Source organism: Ursus arctos, unplaced genomic scaffold, assembly GCF_023065955.2.
Source record: "Ursus arctos isolate Adak ecotype North America unplaced genomic scaffold, UrsArc2.0 scaffold_5, whole genome shotgun sequence".
NCBI classification, from domain to species: domain Eukaryota; kingdom Metazoa; phylum Chordata; class Mammalia; order Carnivora; family Ursidae; genus Ursus; species Ursus arctos.
This window is the reverse complement of record NW_026623067.1, coordinates 62,632,079-62,652,680: the sequence shown is the minus strand read 5'-3', so window position 1 is coordinate 62,652,680 and position 20,602 is coordinate 62,632,079. Positions and strand designations below refer to the sequence as shown.

General features: G+C 40.9%; 1 protein-coding gene across 5 annotated transcripts in view; it reads left to right on the top strand.

The window, feature by feature from the left end:
- The first annotated feature begins 10,851 nt into the window (after positions 1-10,851).
- The window catches only part of ARSB (arylsulfatase B), a 162,841-nt gene continuing 153,090 nt past the window's right edge, over positions 10,852-20,602 (top strand). For 2 of the 5 annotated variants that reach the window (XM_044384097.3, XM_057307255.1), the window contains exon 1: positions 10,855-11,364. In XM_044384097.3, the coding sequence (XP_044240032.2) occupies positions 11,047-11,364 (318 nt within the window). In that variant the 5' untranslated portion in view covers positions 10,855-11,046. Of the gene's footprint in view, positions 11,365-20,602 lie in introns of all 5 variants that reach the window. The other 3 variants (XM_026498736.4, XM_044384098.3, XM_057307254.1) reach the window with 2 other exon arrangements.

The window sequence follows — 20,602 nt, the reverse complement described above, 5'->3', positions numbered from 1 at the left end:
AATCATGCAATAACAGAATCTCAGGAAATGGTCATTTATTCAGAATAAACAATCCAACTTCAAAGAATGCCCGGAGACATGACGAAAGGTGCTGGTCTTACAGTGTTGCAAAAAATCAGCAGAAAAGGGTTTGAGTGCCTTGACCTTTTTCAGCAATGACTGGGCACTTGTTTTAAAGCAGTAGATCAAATAATATTACACTTTGTTATTATTCATCCATTTTCTCTGATTTTAGCAGATGAAGTAAAACCATATATGTGTGTATATATATATATATAGAATAGAAATATATGACAATTTTTTTAAAAGATTTTATTTATTTATTTATTTATTTATTTGAGAGAGAGAGAAAACATGAGCAGGGGGGAGTGGCAGAGGGAAAGGGAGACGCAGACTCCCGGCTGAGCAGGGAACCTGATTGAGGGGCTCGATTCTAGGACCTTGAGATCACGACCTGAGCTGAAGGCAGATGCTTGACCGACTGAGCCGCCCAGGCGCCCTTGACAAATTTTCTTTTTTTTTTTTTAAAGATTTTATTTATTTATTTGACAGAGATAGAAACAGCCAGCGAGAGAGGTAACACAAGCAGGGGGAGTGGGAGAAGAAGAAGCAGGCTCGTAGTGGAGGAGCCTGATGTGGGGCTCAATCCTATAACGCCGGGATCACGCCCTGAGCCGAAGGCAGATGCTTAACCGCTGTGCCACCCAGGCGCCCCCCCTGACAAATTTTCTGATGAAGATATTTTAACTGGAAAATTTTCAACTACAGAGATAGTTGAAAGCCACTATACTTGTCTCCAAAAAAACAAAGACACTATTGCAATTTCAGCAGTTTGTTGTGAAAGGGGATTTTTATGAATCTCTGCCAAACTTATTATGTTAAAGTCTTTTCCTAATTATTTATACATCTGTTGCTCATGTAAAAAACAAACTTTTGAAATTTAGGAGCTTAAAATGTGTTCTTCGGTCAACTATGTGCAAAGGTAACTAGACAAATCTGGCTACGCTATCGATTTAACATTCATATGTGAAGAAGATTAATTTCAGTGAAGTCACTGCAAAGCTTAATGCTTAAAAACAGAAAAGGCGACTTTATTATTCACAGACAACAGACCATTTTATTACAACAGACCAATATGTAGGTATATTTTCCTTTTTCAAAAATGCATTAATATAATTTAAAAATATTAACCCCTTTTCCATACTATTATATTTACTTAATTTCTATTTTTCTTATTACTTTTATTGGCATGATGCAAAGTTTAATAGAAATTTTCACTCTTTGTGTTTCTTTTCTGGTTATTCTTTGTTTTATCTCATGATTATTGCCAAAAAATAGTTGTGTCCTATAAAAAGAGGCAGGGTTTTTAAAACAAAAAAAGTGATTCTCACTGGTTGGTCATTCAAGAGGGCTTCTGCACCCCTGTGTCTGGCAGCTCTGCAAGGATGACTAACAGCTGGGGCTGGCCTCCCTCCATGTGGCCTCTCCATGTGACCAACTTGCCAGGTAGTTCCCAGGAGGGAACTTAATGTGGAGAACTAGTAAGGAATGCCCTGATGGGGGCTGCCAAGCCAATGCTAGGACCGTTCGGGAAGGGGCGGCCAGCAGGAGCTGGAACCATGGAGGAGACTCAACCATGCTGTTGAAGATGTTACCCAAAGCTGAAAGAAGGGAAGAAACACCCTGGCTTCTCTCTGTCTCCCACATTCCAATCTCTCACCAGGTGCCTCCCATTGGCTGAACCTACATGGGAGGAAGTAGGTAAAGGAGCCTGGGATGTAGCTTATATTCAGAAGAGAGCAGGGGAAGATCATGAAGTGGATCGCATAGCAATAGACAATGACTGGCATACAACACCATCGTGGTCCGTTCAGGCCTGGCCAAAGAGGTCGGCTCAACAGGTACAAACATGGCTACCAGGATGGAGGGAGGTTGTGGGATGGACTAACACATTTAAAAGGGTTATTTTAAAAAAAATGTTAAAAAAATAAATAAAAGGGCTATTTACATTATTATTTTTAGACGCATGGCATATTACAATATGCAATATGTTATCATTTAGGTTCTAATAGGAAAAACTTTAATATTTAAATTGTATTTATAAATGTTAAGACTATCTAGGGAAGGGTAACACTAGTATTCCTGGAGAGGGGTTGAAAATTACTTTTTACTGTATGCCCTTTTAACTTTTTAAAAACATGTACATGTTTCACTTTTAAAAAAATTAATATAGATATATATTGATTGCACTTTCTTATCTAGTAAGAGTAGGTTCTGATTATTTTGTCACAGTATGACTTTTTATTTTCTGAAGCATTCACATTGGTTTGCGATATTTAAGCATGGTTGGAGAGTCTTGGTCTAGACGTGCTTAAGAAATTGGTATATGATGTAAAACATTCAGCACAGAAAAAGTGAATGCAATTCAGTTGTTGTATATAGCATATAGTGTGCAAACACTAAGGCTTGGACTGTGTGAAAGGTAAAGGAAAGGAGAGAAGAAATGAGACAAAATGCCATACCAACATCCCGTTTCTTTTTTTTTTTTTTTAAAGATTTTATTTATTTATTCAACAGAGAGAGAGAGACAGCCGGCGAGAGAGGGAACACAAGCAGGGGGAGTGGGAGAGGAAGAAGCAGGCTCCCAGTGGAGGAGCCTGATGTGGGGCTCGATCCCAGAACGCCGGATCACGCCCTGAGCCGAAGGCAGACGCTTAACTGCTGTGCCACCCAGGCGCCCCCAACATCCCGTTTCTTGATCTGGGTGGTGGTTACATGGGTGTGTTCACTTTGTGAGAATTCATTGACCTATATACACTTTAGTGCACTATCTTATTTTTTTTTAGAGATTAAAAAAAATTTTTTTTGAAGTAATCTCTACACCCAACGTGGGGCTCGAACTCTTAGATCAAGAGTTGTAGGCTCCACCGACAGAGCCAGCCAAGCACTCCTAGTGCATTGTCTCATGCACAAAAAAATGTTATGCCAAAATCTTTTTTTTACAAATGATGCTCTTTTCCACTCCTACGCTCTCTGGTCAGTTTTGAGGAGGTAGGTAGGAGGTGATAAGCGATGAACAAGAAGAGGGGGTCAAGGAAGTTTCAATGTGAGTTGGCCATAGCTGTTCTTATCTTGAGTATCAATTTCAGAAATCTGGAGTATATTAGAGCTAAAAGAAATCTTTCTTTTTAAATCTGACCCTTTATCTTTCAATACAGGCACATATATTAACACACCAAACAAAACCAACAATTAACTGAATATGCTTCTTATGGAGAATTACTTTCCTACAGGCTTAATGATTCTTAATGCAGTGATCATAGTTAGAACTGATAGTAGTTAATACAACCTATGCATGTAAGTATTGGGGACTAGAAGAAGGTAAAAGAACAGTAAGAAGAGTCATCTGTAAGTCTGGTATATGACCTTACAGGCCTTTAAGAAGACCCTCTCCCCCTCAATTAGACATGGTAGAAAGAAATCCATCCTAGGTCAGTTTCCAAAAGTAAATGTATTGTGAAAATAATTTTTTCGTGTGAAAATAATTTAATAGTGACATCTAAAGTAACAAAGTTTGGTATTCTTTCTGATGTTCAAGTCTATCTCCTTTTGGACTAAGCAGGGCGGTAATGGGGCAATGAGTAACACCAACCGTAATTTACCACATTTAGTTAGTGAATTTCAGCTTCTCTATCTGAAGAAAGACTTCTTGTCATTCTTATCTCTACCCCAACCGTTAAACATTTAGAGATAGTGTTTAAAATTGCTTAGACTTTGTATGCAATATTTATCATATTCAAAGACACTGAAACAAAACGTTTTGGAGAAGCATTGAAACACGGGTATCCTGACTTCTAAGCATAGCTTCTAGCCAGTTAGCACCGTGCTGAGAACCAGGGGGTCTGCAAACTGGAGAAATGAGGAGGCACGGCAAGAGCATTGATGTGATTGTCTTAGTGCATGGCCTTGGGGCTTTCCAAACACGTGCTTTGGGGAGTATTTGTCTTAGCACTCTGTTCTCATAATGCATTTTATTTTTTCTTTAAATGTAAATTACATTATTACCATTATTAATATTATTAGAAATAGATAATATATGTAGAGTTAAAAATTTACAACACATAAAGGATATATGGTGAGAAGTTAGTATCTCTCCTATTCTTGTCTGCAAACTGTCTACCCAGAGACAATCAATATTATTTCTTCTCTATCCTTCTTGAGACGCTCTATAAATACATAAGCTTCTCTCTCAAGTAGGAAAATATATGAATATAGATATATTTACACATATATACATATATTTTTAAGCAAATTAAGTTATACCAAGCATAATGTTTTTTGCCTAACTTTTAAAAATTAATGATATGTTTTGGAGGTTATTCCTTTTTAATGATGGCTTAGTATTCCATAATTAATTTGACCAGGCCCTATTATTTGCCTTTTTCTAATAAAACTAAAACTAAAATGATTATCTTGATATATATGCTGTTTCTTGTACTGAGTATATCTGAAGGATAATTTCCTACAACTGGAATTGCTGGATTAAAGTGTATGTGCATTTTGATAGATATGCAGAATTGTTTCCCTTAGAGATTATGCCAAATTTCACTTCTGTGATTAATGTATGAGATGGTTGTTTCTTTATACCATACCCAAAGCAGTGAGTTATCACTAGTATCAGTGGTATATTATTGAAGGTTCAGTTTGTAGTTTTCCTCTTGAGTGAGGTTGAACATCTATTCGTTTATTTAATAACCACTTACATTTTCTTTCCTTGAACTATTATTATATTCCTATATTTTGCCCATTTAAAAATGGATTATTGGTCTTTTCTTAATGACTTCAGGAGTTAAGAGATTTTAACTATGGGTTAAATAGGTTTTGTGTGGGTTAGTTGCAAACAAGGTGTTATGTGTGATATATTTTTTTAAAGATTTTTTATTTATTCGTTTGACAGAGACAGAGCAAGAGCACGAGCAGGAGGGAGAGGTAGAGGGAGAAGCAGACTCCCTGCTGAGCAGGGAGCCCAATTTAGGACTCCATCCCAGGACCCTGGGGTCATGAGCTGAGCCGAAGACAGAGCTTAACCGACTGAGCCACCCAGGCGCCCCTGTATAATATCTTTTCTGTGTAAAAAATAAATCCCAAGTTCCAAGTACTCTACCTACCCCCAAATTAACTTTTATACCCACTGGTGAGTTGGGAGCTAACTTTCAGTCCTATTTTTTGCATCTTCTTTTTTTTTTTTTTTTAAAGATTTTATTTATTTATTTATTTGACAGAGATAGAGACAGCCAGCGAGAGAGGGAACACAAGCAGGGGTAGCGGGAGAGGAAGAAGCAGGCTCATAGCGGAGGAGCCTGATGTGGGGCTCGATCCCATAACGCCGGGATCACGCCCTGAGCCGAAGGCAGACGCTTAACCACTGTGCCACCCAGGCGCCCCTATTTTTTGCATCTTCTAACTGTTGGAATAGTTTTTATCGGTATTATTATGTACCAGAAAAATCCTTAAAAATCAATAATTAAACTAACTTAAACAGTGAAATAATTCAGTGTTTGGCAGAATATAAATTACCATTCAGAAATCAATAACCTTCATGTTCACAAATAATAACTAGTTGAAGGATATAAAGAAAACCCCCTTCAATAGCAACAGAGAAGATAAAATACTTAGGAATATATGTAACAATTAAGACAAACACAAAACTGATAGGAAAATTTTTAAAACTTCTAAAAGACAAAAAGTAGACTTAATAAATGGAAGATAACCTTTTAGATAGGACAACTTAATATTACAAAGATTGCAGTTGTCCCTAAATTAGTTTATAAATTTAATGCAATTCCAATAAAAATATCAACAAACTTTTTAAAAACGCTTTTTATTAGGATTTTTATGTATTTATTTGACACAGAGAGAGAGATAGCAAGAGAGAGAGAGAGAGCACAAGCAGGGGGTGTGGCAGGCAGAGGGAGAAGAAGCAGGCTCCCTGCTCAGGGAGCCCAACATAGGGTTCGATCCCAGGACCTTGGGATCATGACCTGAGCTGAAGGCAGATGCTTAACCAACTGAGCCGAAGGCAGATGCTTAACCAACTGAGCCACCCAGGCGCCCCACCAACAAATTTTTTTGTGGAACTGGACACGTTGATGTTAAAGTTCGTAAGACAAAATAAACAACACAGAAATAACCAGGAAAGCATTAAAAATTAAGTTATGAGGAGTCACCATTCCTATCATACACTAAAACATACTATAAAGCCTCTGTAACTGAAACAGTGCGGTACTGGCGCATGAGTCACCAGACATGCCAGTGGAATAGAACAGAAAGCCCAGAAATAGACTCAGGTATATGAGAAAATTAAGCATATGATAAACGTGGCATCTCATAGCAGTGGGGCAGAGATAGACTTCTTTATTTTCTTTACAAATGGTGCTAGGAACTGGGTAACCATTTAGAAAAAGGTAAAATTAGATTCAAATCTCACATCATCCACAAAAATAAATACCAATGGGTCAGGGATCTAAATGTGAAAACTGAAACCATACTAGAAGAAAACGTGGATGAATTTTACTTTAACTTTGGTATAAGGAAAGTCTAATCATGACTCAAAATTCAGATGCAATAAAAAAACTGAGAAATTTGACCACATTAAAAAAAATCACTTTGGCATATCAAAAACCAACATAACAAAATATTTGACAGCTCACAAACTGGGAGAAAATATTTCTGACACATGTCAGAGTTAAAGAGGTAACACCTCTACTCCATAAAGAACTCTTAAAATTGAGGGGGAAAGACCAAAACCAGTTGAAAATGACACAATTCACAAAAATGATGTAAAATGGCCCTTTCACATCTCAAAAGATGTTTAACCTTACTCATAAGAGAAATGCAAAACCAAAAACTATCCTGAGATATCATTTCTCATATCAGATTGGCAAAAATTAAAGAGTATGAAACTTTAATGGCTGGTAACAATGAAAATTGGTACTACCCATACAGTATGGAAAGGGGGAAAGTAGAATTGGAGGTATTCCCTATGAACTCATGGTTTTGTACCTATTCATATGTATCCATATACTATCTATACATAGTTACGTATGTCTGCGTGAATATATACATCCAGTTCCTGTCTTTGTCTGATGAGAGATCCTGAAGTAATGACAGCCCCGTAGCAACGAGCACAACTACAGCACAGATATTGGTTTCTAGACGCCATCCTCCACTAAAAGCAATCAAGGAGGGTTCCTTGTAGAGATGGTTAATTCCAGGGTTGCGGGCGGAAAAGTACAAGATGAACCTAGAATACGTTGTTGTACCAAAAAGTAGGGGAGTGCTCAAAGGTTAAGAAGGATATGCCAAAAGGATACAAGAGCCAGACTGCAGGGGCTCCCACTGGTCAAATCGAAGGAAATTGGAGGATCAAAATAATTATAGTAAAGCACATTGATTAAAACAAGAATCCATGAGTTCAGAGTGATTTAAATCAACAAATTAATGGGAGAGAAGGCAAAATTCTTCCCTACCTGACAACTAATATAGAAGGAATGATGGAATTAGAAAATCATCATTCAGCAACCACCCTAATAATAATAGATCAAAGCGAGAAGCATCAGTGAATACGAAAACTAATAAGCCAAAGTTTTAGAAAGAAAAGAACATAAATGTATTCTCAAATTATCTCTTCATAAAATAATGATTAGTTACAAGGGGGAAAATAGTAACTTTATAGTGGAGAAATGCCTGCCTTAACAAAGTGATCAAATAATAAATCAACATCCTGTCCTTCTTAATATGAAGCCTCAAGAAGATATATCACTTTTATGTGATACATACTTCTGCACAAACCCATTACCTGAGTCTAATCATCAGGAAATATCAAAGTCCAATTAAGAGACTTCATAATAACTAGGCTGTACTGCATATCGTGTTCAATACATAAAAATAAAATTAACTCTTTTTAATGAACTCATTTGCACATTTCCAGAGCACAATTGGCATAGGTTTTTGTTCAAAAATGCAGGATATGAGAAGTCTCAGTGTAAGTTTAGCTAGTTTCTGGAGCAGGTGGTCAAAGGAGGAACGGTTTCTGCAGATTAGCAGCTGTGTTTGGGCAATTTGATTTCTATCAGGCAGGGTAGGGAGAAACAGTTCTGGAGAAGAAGGACATGCAAGGGCCGTCGTGGAGAATTCTCAAGCCTTTATGGTCTCTTACGGGGTCTTTAAATGAAATTTTCAAGCCTTAATAAGACTCAAACAGCTCTTCAAAATTATTCTTTTGAATTTAATGCTTAATTTTAATTTTTTTCTGCTAAATTCCACTGATTCCACTAGAGATTAAACTTGGATGTGTCATAAACTAATCCACGCCATGCGAAGAAAAATACATGTAAAAGGAAAACACTCCTTTTGTGTTAAAGGATAATTTTCAAAAAAAGATAAAAATCATGACCCTTGTACAAATATAAAAGTGGATACATGTTGAAGATTTTATTTAATTCACTAATGAGGAAACTGGAAAGGTGTTAAAACTAGTTCAAAGGACAACCCACGGATCAGATAATGAATATTAAAATAAATGTTTAAGTGGAGGCAAAACTTTTTTTCCACAGTGGCGGTGGGGATTGTCATTCTGCTTAGAATTCATTTGTGTATGTATAAATAAGAATTAGTTTCCACAGCTGACAAAACCAAAAGACAACCAACAGAATGGGAGAAGATATTTGCAAATGACATATCAGATAAAGGACTAGTACCCAAACTCTTTAAAGAACTTATCAAACTCAACACCTGAAGAACAAAATTCAATCAAGAAATGGGCAGACGACATGAAAAGTCATTTCTTTTTTTTTTCTTTAAGATTTTATTTATTCATTTGACAGAGAGAGAGACAGCCAGCGAGAGAGGGAACACAAGCAGGGGGAGTGGGAGAGGAAGAAGCAGGCTCCCAGCAGAGGAACCCGATGTGGGGCTCGATCCCATAACGCCGGGATCACGCCCTGAGCCAAAGGCAGACGCTTAACGACTGAGCCACCCAGGCGCCCCTGAAAAGTCATTTCTTAAAAGAAGATGTATAAATGGCCAACAGACACATGAAAAAGTGCTTAGCGTTACTCGGCATCAGGGAAATACAAATCAAAACCACAATGAGATACCACCTCACATCGCACCCATCAGAATGGCTAAAATTAATAAGTCAGGAAATGAAAGATGTTGGTGAGGATGTGGAGAAAGGGGAACCCTCCTACACTGTTGGTGGGAAAGCAAGCTTGTGCAGCCACTCTGGAAAACAGTATGGAGGTTCCTCAAAATGTTGAAAATAGAGCTACCCTATGATGCAGCAATTACACTACTGGGTATTTACTACAAAGATACAAATGTAGTGGTCCGAAGGGGCACGTGCACCAATGTTTATAGCAGCAATGTCCACAATAGCCAAACCATGGAAAGAGCCCAGATGTCCATTGACAGATGAATGGATAAAGAAGATGTGGTATATATATATATATATATAATGGAATATTACACAGTCATAAAAAAAATGAAATCTTGCCATTTGCTTTGACATGGATGGAACTCGAGGGTATTATGCTAAGCGAAATAAGTCAATAGAGAAAGACAATTATCATATATTCTCATTGACAGGTGGAATTTAAGAAACAAAATAGAGGATCATAGAGGAAGAGAGGAAAAAATAAAACAAGATGAAACCAAAATTAGGAGACAATCCATAAGAGACTCTTAATCATAGGAAACAAACTGAGAGTTGCTGGAGGGGAGTGGGGTGGAAAGATGGGGTAACCGGGGGATGGACATTAAGGAGGGCATGTGATGTAATGAGCACTGGGTATTATATAAGACTGATGAGTCACGGGCCTGTACCTCTGAAACCAATAATACGTTATATGTTAATTAATTGAATTTAAATTTAAAAATGTTTTTTAAAAAAGCATTAGTTTCCATTACTACCAGTTATCCACAACTTATAAAGCTGTGAAATAATTCCCATGGCATCAGACTCAGATAACCTGAAAGGATACAGTGCATAACCGACACCGCCCCACCCCCCGCCCCCACAGCTGTAAATAGTTATAATCTATCTCCAGACATAGAAGAGGCAGAGAGTTTTGGATGGCAGTGGGAATGTACTGGTCATGAGGCTAACTTCCCAATTCAATGAGCATGTGGTTAAGGGAATTTTTTCCTTCCATCCTCAGATGATTTCAGGCAAATTAGATGCTATACCTCGTGTGGAGCCAGCCCCGAAGGGGCTCATACCTGGGCAAGCTAATGAGCTACTCAGTGGTCACACAACAGCCCACAAAATCCTCAGGGCAGCCTAAGTAAAACTGCACCTTCAAAAGGACACCGTGCAGTCGGAGTATTTGGCCCCCTTTTGGGTAGTGAGAAGGAAGTGGCTGCACTGGCGTATGCTATTCATAAATGAATCTGAAACATCACCTAGAGTTCTGCTTCTCCATCGACCTCCCACTTGCACAAGTCTGAGTTCTTTTGCTAGAAATGATTCCCCCCACGACTTTTAAAACATCACGGCTCAGGATCTGAGTTTGGGTTAGGTTCAACAAACTACAAGCTTCTTTATTCTGAAAAAAAAAAAAAAAAAGGAGGGTGAATTATTCATAGTTCCTAGTCCCCGAGGTTGTCCCGAAATTTAAAGAAAATGTTTTCTAAATTACGAAGAGTTACTAAAAAGACCAAATCTGCTCCTCTTTGAGGATGCTACGATGCAAAGTTCATCTCTGGAAAGAAACCTTGGCTCCCATCAATCATTAACGGAGTTTCCGCGCAGCTGGGTAGCGGGAGCCCCGGGTGCTACTCCGCTGGCTCCTCCCCCATCTCACCCGGCCCGGGCCCGGGTCAGAGGCGGCGGGGGCTCGGGCGCCAGGCCTCTACCGCCCGCCGCCCGCCGGGGGTGAAATCCCGTGCGGAGGCGGGGCAGGCCCCAGCCGCCCAGTTCCTGATTCTATAAGCGGTGCCGGGGGCTGCCGGCGCCACAGGCACGGGGACCGTGGGCCGCGAAGGATGGGCCGGCGCGGCGCGGCGAGCCCGCCCCGAGGCCCCAGCCTACGGCGGCCGCTCCTCCCCGGCGTCCTCCCCTTGCTGCTGCGGCTGCTACTGCTGCCGGCCCCGCGGGGCGCAGGCGCCGGGGCCGGCCGGCCGCCGCACCTCGTTTTCGTGCTGGCGGACGACCTGGGCTGGAACGACGTGGGCTTCCACGGCTCGAACATCCGCACGCCGCACCTGGACGCGCTGGCGGCCGGCGGGGTGCTCCTGGACAACTACTACACGCAGCCGCTGTGCACGCCCTCGCGGAGCCAGCTGCTCACCGGCCGCTACCAGGTACGCAGCGCCCCCGGCGGCCCGCCAACCCGGCGCCCGCGCCCCGCTCCGCCCCTCCCGCGGCCGCCGCTCGGCCCTCCTGCCGCCCCCCGCCGCCCGGCCTCACGGCCCGCGAGCCTCGGAAGTGGGGCCGGGAGGCCGCGGCGGGCGCTGGCTAGCCGGGCTCAGTTCCCCGAGCCGGCTCCAGGCGAGGCGTCGGCTCACCCTGGCCGTGCCGTCCCCGCTCCTCCCGGGCCCCGCAGGCCGCCGCGGCCTCTGCGCATGCCCGCTCCTAGGCGACCCGCAGCCCCCGGAGCCCCACCTCCTCCAGGGCTTTTTCTGTTTTCGTTTTCTACAGGTCGGGGTGCAAGGGTTTCTAGGGGAGCGCTAGTTGCTGGGCCTGCGAGCCGTAGGCCGAAGGGTCAGAGTGCACTCTGCGGAGAGGTTCTGAAGACAGACGGAGGGGAGGGAGCGGGCTGGGGACCCCCGGAGTGGAGCAGAGAGCGGAGAGGGGCCGAGAAAGCAGAGGCGGGGCGCCAGGTAAAGGGAAAAGCGTGTCCGCTGAGGGTGCGATTCTGCTCCCCCTGCGAACCCAGCGGTCCTAGGTTAGGACTGTCCGACCAGAGAGTCATTTTTCCAGTTCTCAGCACGGTGAACCTACCCAGGTTGATTTTTCTTGGGCTGCTGATATTCCTTTCTGATTCAACGCTTCTGAGCACTGTTATTATCTATCAATCATTGAAGTATAATTGGCATATAATCATCCCCGCTTCGGGTGTACATCATAGTGAGTCTATATTTTTATACATTATGAAATGATCCCCACATTAAGTCTAGCTATCGTTTGTCACCATACAAAATTATGACAATATTATTGGCTACATTCCCAATGCTGTACATTATATCTCCGTGACTTAATTTATTTTTTATCTAGAAGTTGGTTCCTCTGAATCCTCTTCACCCTTTTCGCCTGCCCCCCACTCCTCCCCCTCTGGAAGCCAACTGTTTCCTCTATCTATGAATCTGCTCCTTTTATTTTGTTCGTGCATTGTTGTGTTTTTTAGATTCTACACGTAAGTGAAATCATATGTTATTTGTCTTTCTCTGACTTACTTCACTTCGCATCATACCCTCTAGGTCTGCGCATGTTGTGAAGATGGTAAGATTTCACTCATTTTTTATGGCTGAGTAGGATTCCCTTGTATGCATCTGTTACGTCTAATTTCTCCGTTCATCTGTGGATGCACACTGAGGTTGCTTCCATGCCTTGGCTTTGTAAAGAGTGCTGCAGAGAACATAGGGGTGCATAGATCTCCTCAGATTGGTTTGCCCTTTCCTTCCGATAACTATCCAGAAGCCAAATTGCGGGGTCCTGTGAGAGCTCTCTTTTTAAATTTTTGAGGACCTTCCATTCTATTTTCCCAAGTGGCTGTACCAATTTACATTCTTGTCAACAGTGCACAAGGGCTCCCTTTCTCCACATCCTCACCAACACTTGTTGTTTCTTGTTCTTTTGCTACTAGCCAACCTGACAGATGGGAAGTGCTAACTCACATGATCTCTGAAAGCTTTTCTTTAAAAACTTGTATATAGTAATAGAGATAGGTGCACTTGTGGACAGTGTGCACATACGTTAGACAGCTAAGAATATCAAGAACATTTGCATGGTGCTTTACTGTTTTTAAAGTTAATTCTTGAAATAGCCCGTGAGGCAGCTGTAACTTTTAATCCCCCTTTACAGATGAGGAAATAAACTTCTAGACGTTCGATTACATGTTAAGAATCACACAGCTGGGAAGTGGTAAAATCGGGTCTTGTGCCTCTCCTGTACCCACTAGTCATCTCAGGCCCATAAAATTGTATCCTTTTTGCTTAATCTGAATAAGATTGATGATTTTATAAGATCCTGATGTGATTATGGCTGTTTTAAATACAATAAATGGATACCGTTTGAAAACACAAGCATACCTCCTTATACGGGTATTGTTTGTCCAACAAGCATAATTTGAGTCCTTACTGTGCAAGTCACGGGACATGCTTGAACCCTTGCTCTTGTAAGTCTGTGTTCATGTAACCTCTCTGATCAACCCTAGCCTCGTTGCCCTGCGATCAAGAGAAGGGAGGGTTTATTTGTGATAAAGATTTCCACAGTGATCTGAAGACCTATAGAAACAGAAAAGACAGACTTTTACCACAGGACTGAGAAGTAGCTATAGCCCAGGTTTCCATGGAGAAAGAATAGCTCCCTTCACCAGCTGCCCTAAGTACTTTCCACAGGTCTAACTTCGGCTGCCAGGTGTAATCAGGAATCCCTGCTCTGAGGCAGATCTTTCCCTGGACACTTAGTAGAAGTAAAGGAGCATTTGAGTAAAGAAGAGAGAGAATACAAGATCTGCCTCAAATAGTTCTGCATTTGCTCTGAAATAAGAGAACTGAACTCATTGCAGAAGAATGGGAGGGCCATTCATTTCTCCAACTTCCTCTCTTCCAACAGACTTGAATAGGAAAACAAATACCATACTTTAAGAAACTGCTGCTTTTGTCCCTTAATATTCTTCTCCCCCGGTCACCACCATTCCATCTTGGAGCAAAAACGTGCGCAGAGTACCCTGTAGTTAAGAAGCGAAGGAAGGGTAGAAGCTGCGTACTCCGAAACAGTTCAGAGACCACTCAGTGGAGCAAGCTAGCCTCCCCAAACATTTTGCTTGGCTTTGCTCCCCTGTTTTATTCTGAGTTCAGGAGGCCCAATTACAAATTACCTCAGGCTAGCAAGCATCCTTTTTTAAAGGAGCCAACATTTCAGGGAGAACTAAGGAGCCTCATTGCCCTCAGAGGCTGTATACTGATACCATTCCGGGCACTTTACACTTCAGTTCATTGACTTCTCTCAGCAACCCCCTGCGGTAGGGACTACTTGTATCCCTATTTGATAACAAGGAAACCAAGGCTGGAAGAGGGTAAGAACCTTGCCCAAGGTCACAGGGCTAGTAAGTGGTAGACCAGGATGTGGCCAGGCAATGCGGCTCTATAACCACTATACTGTGTTGCCTACTCAGAATTATTAGAAATATCACAAGAGCTGCTTCAGATTTACTAAATGATCCATTATTTTTGGATGTTTAGGTCGTTTCCAAACATCTTGACCAAAAATTAACCCATCATGTTTCAACTTAAGAATTGCCTATGTTGAATGGAAAATGAAAATAGGGGGAGAGGTTTTATTTCTGAACGAGTCATGTGTTGCACAAAATTTTAGACACTAAAATGAGGAAATTTGTTGACTGTTTCAAAATTAGGTACTTGAAGGAAATACGTAACAGTGCTATCTGTGAACTTAATAATCGTCTTTTAATAGAATATTTAGAGACTCATCCTTCCCATGATCGTGTAACTTTAGAAAAGTGTAAAGTGATAACTAAGCCTAGCCTGGCTGAACTGAATTTCCCTAAATTCTGAGTTTTAGGTTTTTGGCTTATTAAAGTATTTAGTGAAGAGCACTGGTTGGGAATAATGAAATGTGGGTTCCAGTCTTCAGACTCTGACCTGCTGGACATCATTGTCCACATCTGTAAAATATGGGAGGTAGGCTGAACTCTGAGGCTCTTTCCAACTCTACATATCTTTGACTCTGTGGCCCTGTGTCTTAGAGCAGGTTTCTAACTTGGCAAATGTACACGAGCATACCTACTGACCCCATCTGCTGGCGGAAAGAGAGATTACTCTTGCCGGCGTTAGGCGCCTTGCAATGTTGGCTACTCGTTCTGCTGCCAGAAACTTGGGGAACGTGAGCCCAGCCTTTTTTTTTTTTTTTTTAAAGATTTTTATTTATTTATTCGACAGAGATAGAGACAGCTAGCGAGAGAGGGAACACAAGCAGGGGGAGTGGGAGAGGAAGAAGCAGGCTTATAGCGGAGAAGCCTGATGTGGGGCTCGATCCCGGAACGCTGGGATCACACCCTGAGCTGAAGGCAGACACTTAATGACTGCGCCACCCAGGCGCTCCGGAGCCCAGCCTTTTATACTGAGATGTATAATCGTTCAGAATCCTCACATATGAACCTTTATAAACCTGCATACTTTGGTAGAAAAATGCATGGAGTTTGATAAAGCAGGGAAGAGGGAGACTGATCAGCAGAGGAAGTAAATGGTTATTGGTAAATTCAGGGCTAGAATTCAGGTCTCTGTACCTTGCTCTTCCCACAACCCTGTGACTCATTCATTCCTTATTTTAAAAATATTTTTTGATGTATATTTTGTTTATCCTTCTGAATAGAAAATACAATGGTTTGAAAACTCAGAAGTTACTGAAAATCTCTCTCTATGCACATGCGTGCACGCACACACACTCACACACACACCCCTACACCTGTTTTGTTCCTTAGGCATCCCGTTCCCCATCTCTGGAGGCAAGCAGTGCTATCCGAATTGTATATGTATATCTTTTGAAAAGTATTTTGTGCATATACAAGCAAATCCATACATAGCTTCTCTCTCTCTATATATGGATGGTAGCATGCTCTTCACGTGTTTGTTTTATTTTACATTTGAAATAATTTCACATTGTTACTAAAAGAGCATCCTCAGTTTTTATGACTGTATAATATTTTGTTAAATGGATATATAATAATTTTTGTAACTGGTCACATCACGATGGACATATAGATTGTTTCCCATCTTTTGATATATCAAAGCTGAAGTCAGTACCTTTGCTATGTATCGTTTTACACATGGTTGAATACATCTGTAGGATAAATTCTTAGAAAAGGACTTTTTCTGTGTTTAAGGGTAGATGCATTTGTAATTTTGAGAAATCCTACAAAATTGTACTTCAATGAGTTGTATCAATCTACATCCCCACCAGCAACTTAAGATAGTGCCAATGTTCCTGTGCTCTATTTTTTAAAAAGATTGTATTTTTAAGTAATCTCTATACCCAGCATGGGGTTCAAACTCATAACTCCAAGATCAAAGGTCATATGCTCCACTAACTGAGCCAGCCAGGCACCCCTCCTGTACTCTATTTTTTTTTTTTGAAGTTGTGTTTCACATACCATCAAATACACCATTTTAAGTGTCTAATTTATCAGTTTTTCGTATATCTTCAAGGTTGTGCAACCATCACCATTGTCTAATTCTAGAATATTGCCATTACCCCAAAAAGAAAGCCCATAATTGTTAGCAGTCAATCCCCATCCCCCTCTTCCCCCAGCCCCTGACAACCACTAATCTACTTTCTGCCTTTACAGATCTGCTGATTTTGGACATTTCATATAAATGCTGTCATACGGTAGATATCCTTTCATCCATATGGTGGCGTGTACCATTCCTTTTTACGGCCACATGATATTCTTTTGTATGGTTATACCAACATTTTGTTTATCCATCTATCAGTTGATGGGCATTGTCTTTTGGCTATTGTGAATAATGCTGCTGTGAACAACCTTTATAAGTTTTTGCGTGAACATATATTTTTTTTTGTCACCTCTCTTGTTATGTACCTAAGAGTGGAATGCTAGATCATTTGGCGACTCTGTGTTTAACTTTTTGAGGAGCTGCCAAGCTGTTTCCATAGCAGATGCACCATTCCCACAGTGTATGTGGGTTCCAGTTTCTCCATATCTTTGCCAACCCTTGTTACTATCTTTCTGACTATAGCCTTCTAGTCATCCTCGTGGGTGTGGAGTGTTATCTCATTGTGCCTTTGATGTGAATTTCCCTAATGGCATCAAGCATCTTTTCATTGTCTTATTTGTCATTTGTACATTTCTTTGGAGAAAATCTCTACTCAAATCCTTTGTCATTTTTAAATTGAGTTGTCTTTTTATTGTTGAGTTGTATGAGTTCTTTATATATTCTGGATGTTAAACTCCTTTCATATACATGATTTGCAAATATTTTTCCCTTTTACTTTCTCGATAGCATCCTTTTGTGTACGAAAGTTTGAAATTTTGATGTAGTTCAACTTAATTTCTTTGGCTGTTTGTGCTTTTGGTGTCATATCTAAGAAACCACTGAGGTTATGAAGATTTACCTCTCCATTTTCTTCTAAGAGTTTTATAGTTTCAGCTCTTACATTTAGGTCTTTGAACCGTTTTTAGTTAATTTTCTGTCTTTTTTGAGGTATGTGGATGCATGTGGATGCCCAGTCGGTCCAGCACCATATGTTAAAAAGACTATTCTTTTGCTATTTTGTTCTTTTAAACATTGATTTGGCTGTTCTAGGCCCCTTGCAATTCCATATGAATTTTAGGATCACCTTGTCCGTTTCTGTAAAGAATGCAGTGGAATTTTGACAGGGACTGCATTGACCTACAAATCCATTTGGGGAGTATTACCACCTTAACAATAGAAGTCTTCTAATTTACGAACATGAGATATGTTTCTACTTATTTAGGTCTTCTTTAATTTCTTTCCAATAATGTTTTGTTGTTTTCAGCATGCAAGTCTTGCAATTCTTTGTTTATCTTTAGTCCTAAGTTTTTATTCTTTTGGATATTGTTATAAATGGAATTGTTTTCTTAATTTCATTTTTGATTGTTCATTGATAGTGTATGGAAATGCAACTGACATTTGATCTGTATCCTGCAACCTTGTTGAGCTTACTAGTGTGTCTAAAAGTGTGTGTGTGTGTGTGTGTGTGTGTGTGCATGATACCTTTAGGATTTCCTATATACAAGAGCCTGTCATCTGAGAATAGATATAGTTTTGCTTTTTCCTCTCTAGTCTGGATGCTTTGCATTCTGAACCTACAGTACAATGTGGATTAGAAGTGGCACGTGTGAACCTCCTTTTCCTATTCCTGATCTTAGAGGAAAGCTTTCAGTCCATCACCATGAAGTCTAATGCATTCATTCGTTCTTTCAGTCAACAAGTATTTATTGAGCAGCTATTTATGCCGGGCATTGTGCTACACTCTGGGGATCTCCTGGTGCTTGGAGTCTGTTGGAGGTGAGGTGAGGAGAAGGAGGGACCAAGCCGGGGATGAAATGAACACATAAACAAATGAATAAGCTAGGTGAATTTAAATGGCCTGGCAATAAATGTAGAGAAGAAAATAAAGTAGGTAAATTGCTAAGTGACTCAGGAAATTATGGGCAGAAATTATTTGCCCCAGGAAGATAGGGTCAGAGGCCTAAATGAAGAGGAGTCAGCCATTCAGAGATCCTGGGAAAGAGAATTGAACAAAATGGGAGGGACAGCCAAATGCAGGCCCCGAGGCTGCAGTGAGCTCTAAGAATGGCGACAGGGTCTCTGGCTGGAACTGAGCTAAGGAGGGTATGAAAAGCATGCTGGGAGCTCAGAGGTGGAGGCAGGGTCTCCCTGTACTCCTACAGTCTGCTCATGATAAAATATTAAACTTCAACTTACTTGTTTGGGTTTTCATAGTGATGTTACATTGAAGGCTACTATAAGAACATTTCTAATCCAACAGCGTTCCGAGTAAATATATGTTAAGGAACCACAATAATGTACACGTTATTCCAGTTAGGATTCAATTTTTTATCCACCCCCCACCTTTTTTCAAAGTAAGCTTATTTTTAAAATTGTCTTTAGGAAATACTTTCAAACTTTCACATATAAGAGATTTAAATGGAGGTTTGCATAAAAAAAAAAGATCTTTTCATCTTGGCCCTCAGCCCTCCTTCCTGTTTGGAACCCCTATTTATTACTTTCTCGGTATCCTTTGGAGGCATGATGTGCATATAATGAAATAGATTTTACATTCACTTTCCCCTTGTTTGAAATCTCAAGAGTGAAATATTAACTTAAAAATCCTTCATGAGGTGGGAGGAGAGGACAGATGTTGTTTAAGGGTACAGACTTGCAACAAGCAGTAAATAAGACCTAGAGATCTAATGTGCAGCGTAGTCAACAATTGTGGACAACAACACGGTACTGTAATCATCAAACTTGCTGAAGAGACTAGAACTTAATGATTCCAACCACTAAAAAGAAAGAATAATTATGTAACATGAGAGAGGTGTTAAGTATTGCTACAATGGCAATGATATCACAATGTGTAAATGTGGTACACCTTAAATTTACACGATGTTACATGTCAGATATATTCCAATTAAAATATGTATTAAAGATGTTTGTAAAGGTGGCCAAATAAATAAAAATCTGTCAGCTTTTCTAATAGAATTTGTATAGTGCTTTTAGTTCAAAAGAAGACTTGAAAATGCTAAATTTCTATATTCTTACAAATTGATTTTATTCAATACAAAATATTCGTTATACCTCTGTATTCTTTTTTTTTTTTTAAGATTTTATTTATTTGACAGAGATAGAGACAGCCAGCGAGAGAGGGAACACGAGCAGGTGGAGTGGGAGAGGAAGAAGCAGGCTCCCAGCAGAGGAGCCTGATGTGGGGCTCGATCCCATAACGCCGGGATCACGCCCTGAGCTGAAGGCAGACGCTTAACCGCTGTGCCACCCAGGCGCCCCTATACCTCTGTATTCTTAGTACACATTTTCAGTGTGGTTGTTTGTTCTCAAGTCTGACTTCTCGGTGAGACGGCCTTGCTTGTCCCTGGCCTAGAGAAACAGTCGGTGTCGAACAACTAAGTGAATGAATGTGCTAAGTACTTTAACAGCTGAGCATTTCCTGAGAGAGCTCAAGATAGCTGTCTTCCCTGGGTATGGTTGACATGCCATTTCCACAAAAAAGATTAAAGAGTAACAATAGCAGTAGGCCTTAGTGGGAACATTTCCTTCTAGGAGAAAAGGAAGGGAAGTAACTTCGATCGTCAACTGGGAACATTCTTACCTTGGGAACCGAGGGGCCCACGCCACCAGAACTCTGTAGCCTTCGCAGAGAATAGAAGCAATGAAAGATGACTCCAAGGTTGCATCCTTAAGGGACCCGAGTCACATTTTTCTTAATCACATTGATAAATGGACAAGACGTTTCAGGGCTTTTCACTCACCCCTGACGCAGAACCTGGGACAGGAAATATAGGAAGGAGGCTGTGCAGCAGTATTGTGGGTAATTGTTGACTTTTGCTTCACATTTGCTTTAAGAATGTGAACAGCTGAGACCCCTGGCTCCAGGCAGAATCGGCATTGCTTACCGGCCCCGGAAAGAGCAATGAGTTTTGCCTGAGGATGCTCTCACCTCCCTGCTGCTTTTCTTTAGTGCCCTCAGCGTCAGGCCTGCCCATCCTTTATCAACCCCCCACCTGCTTGCCTCTCCTGTGGACAGTGGACTCCTGTCCCTGGTCGCCTGTCCCTGGATTCTAAGGCTAGAAGTGGGGCA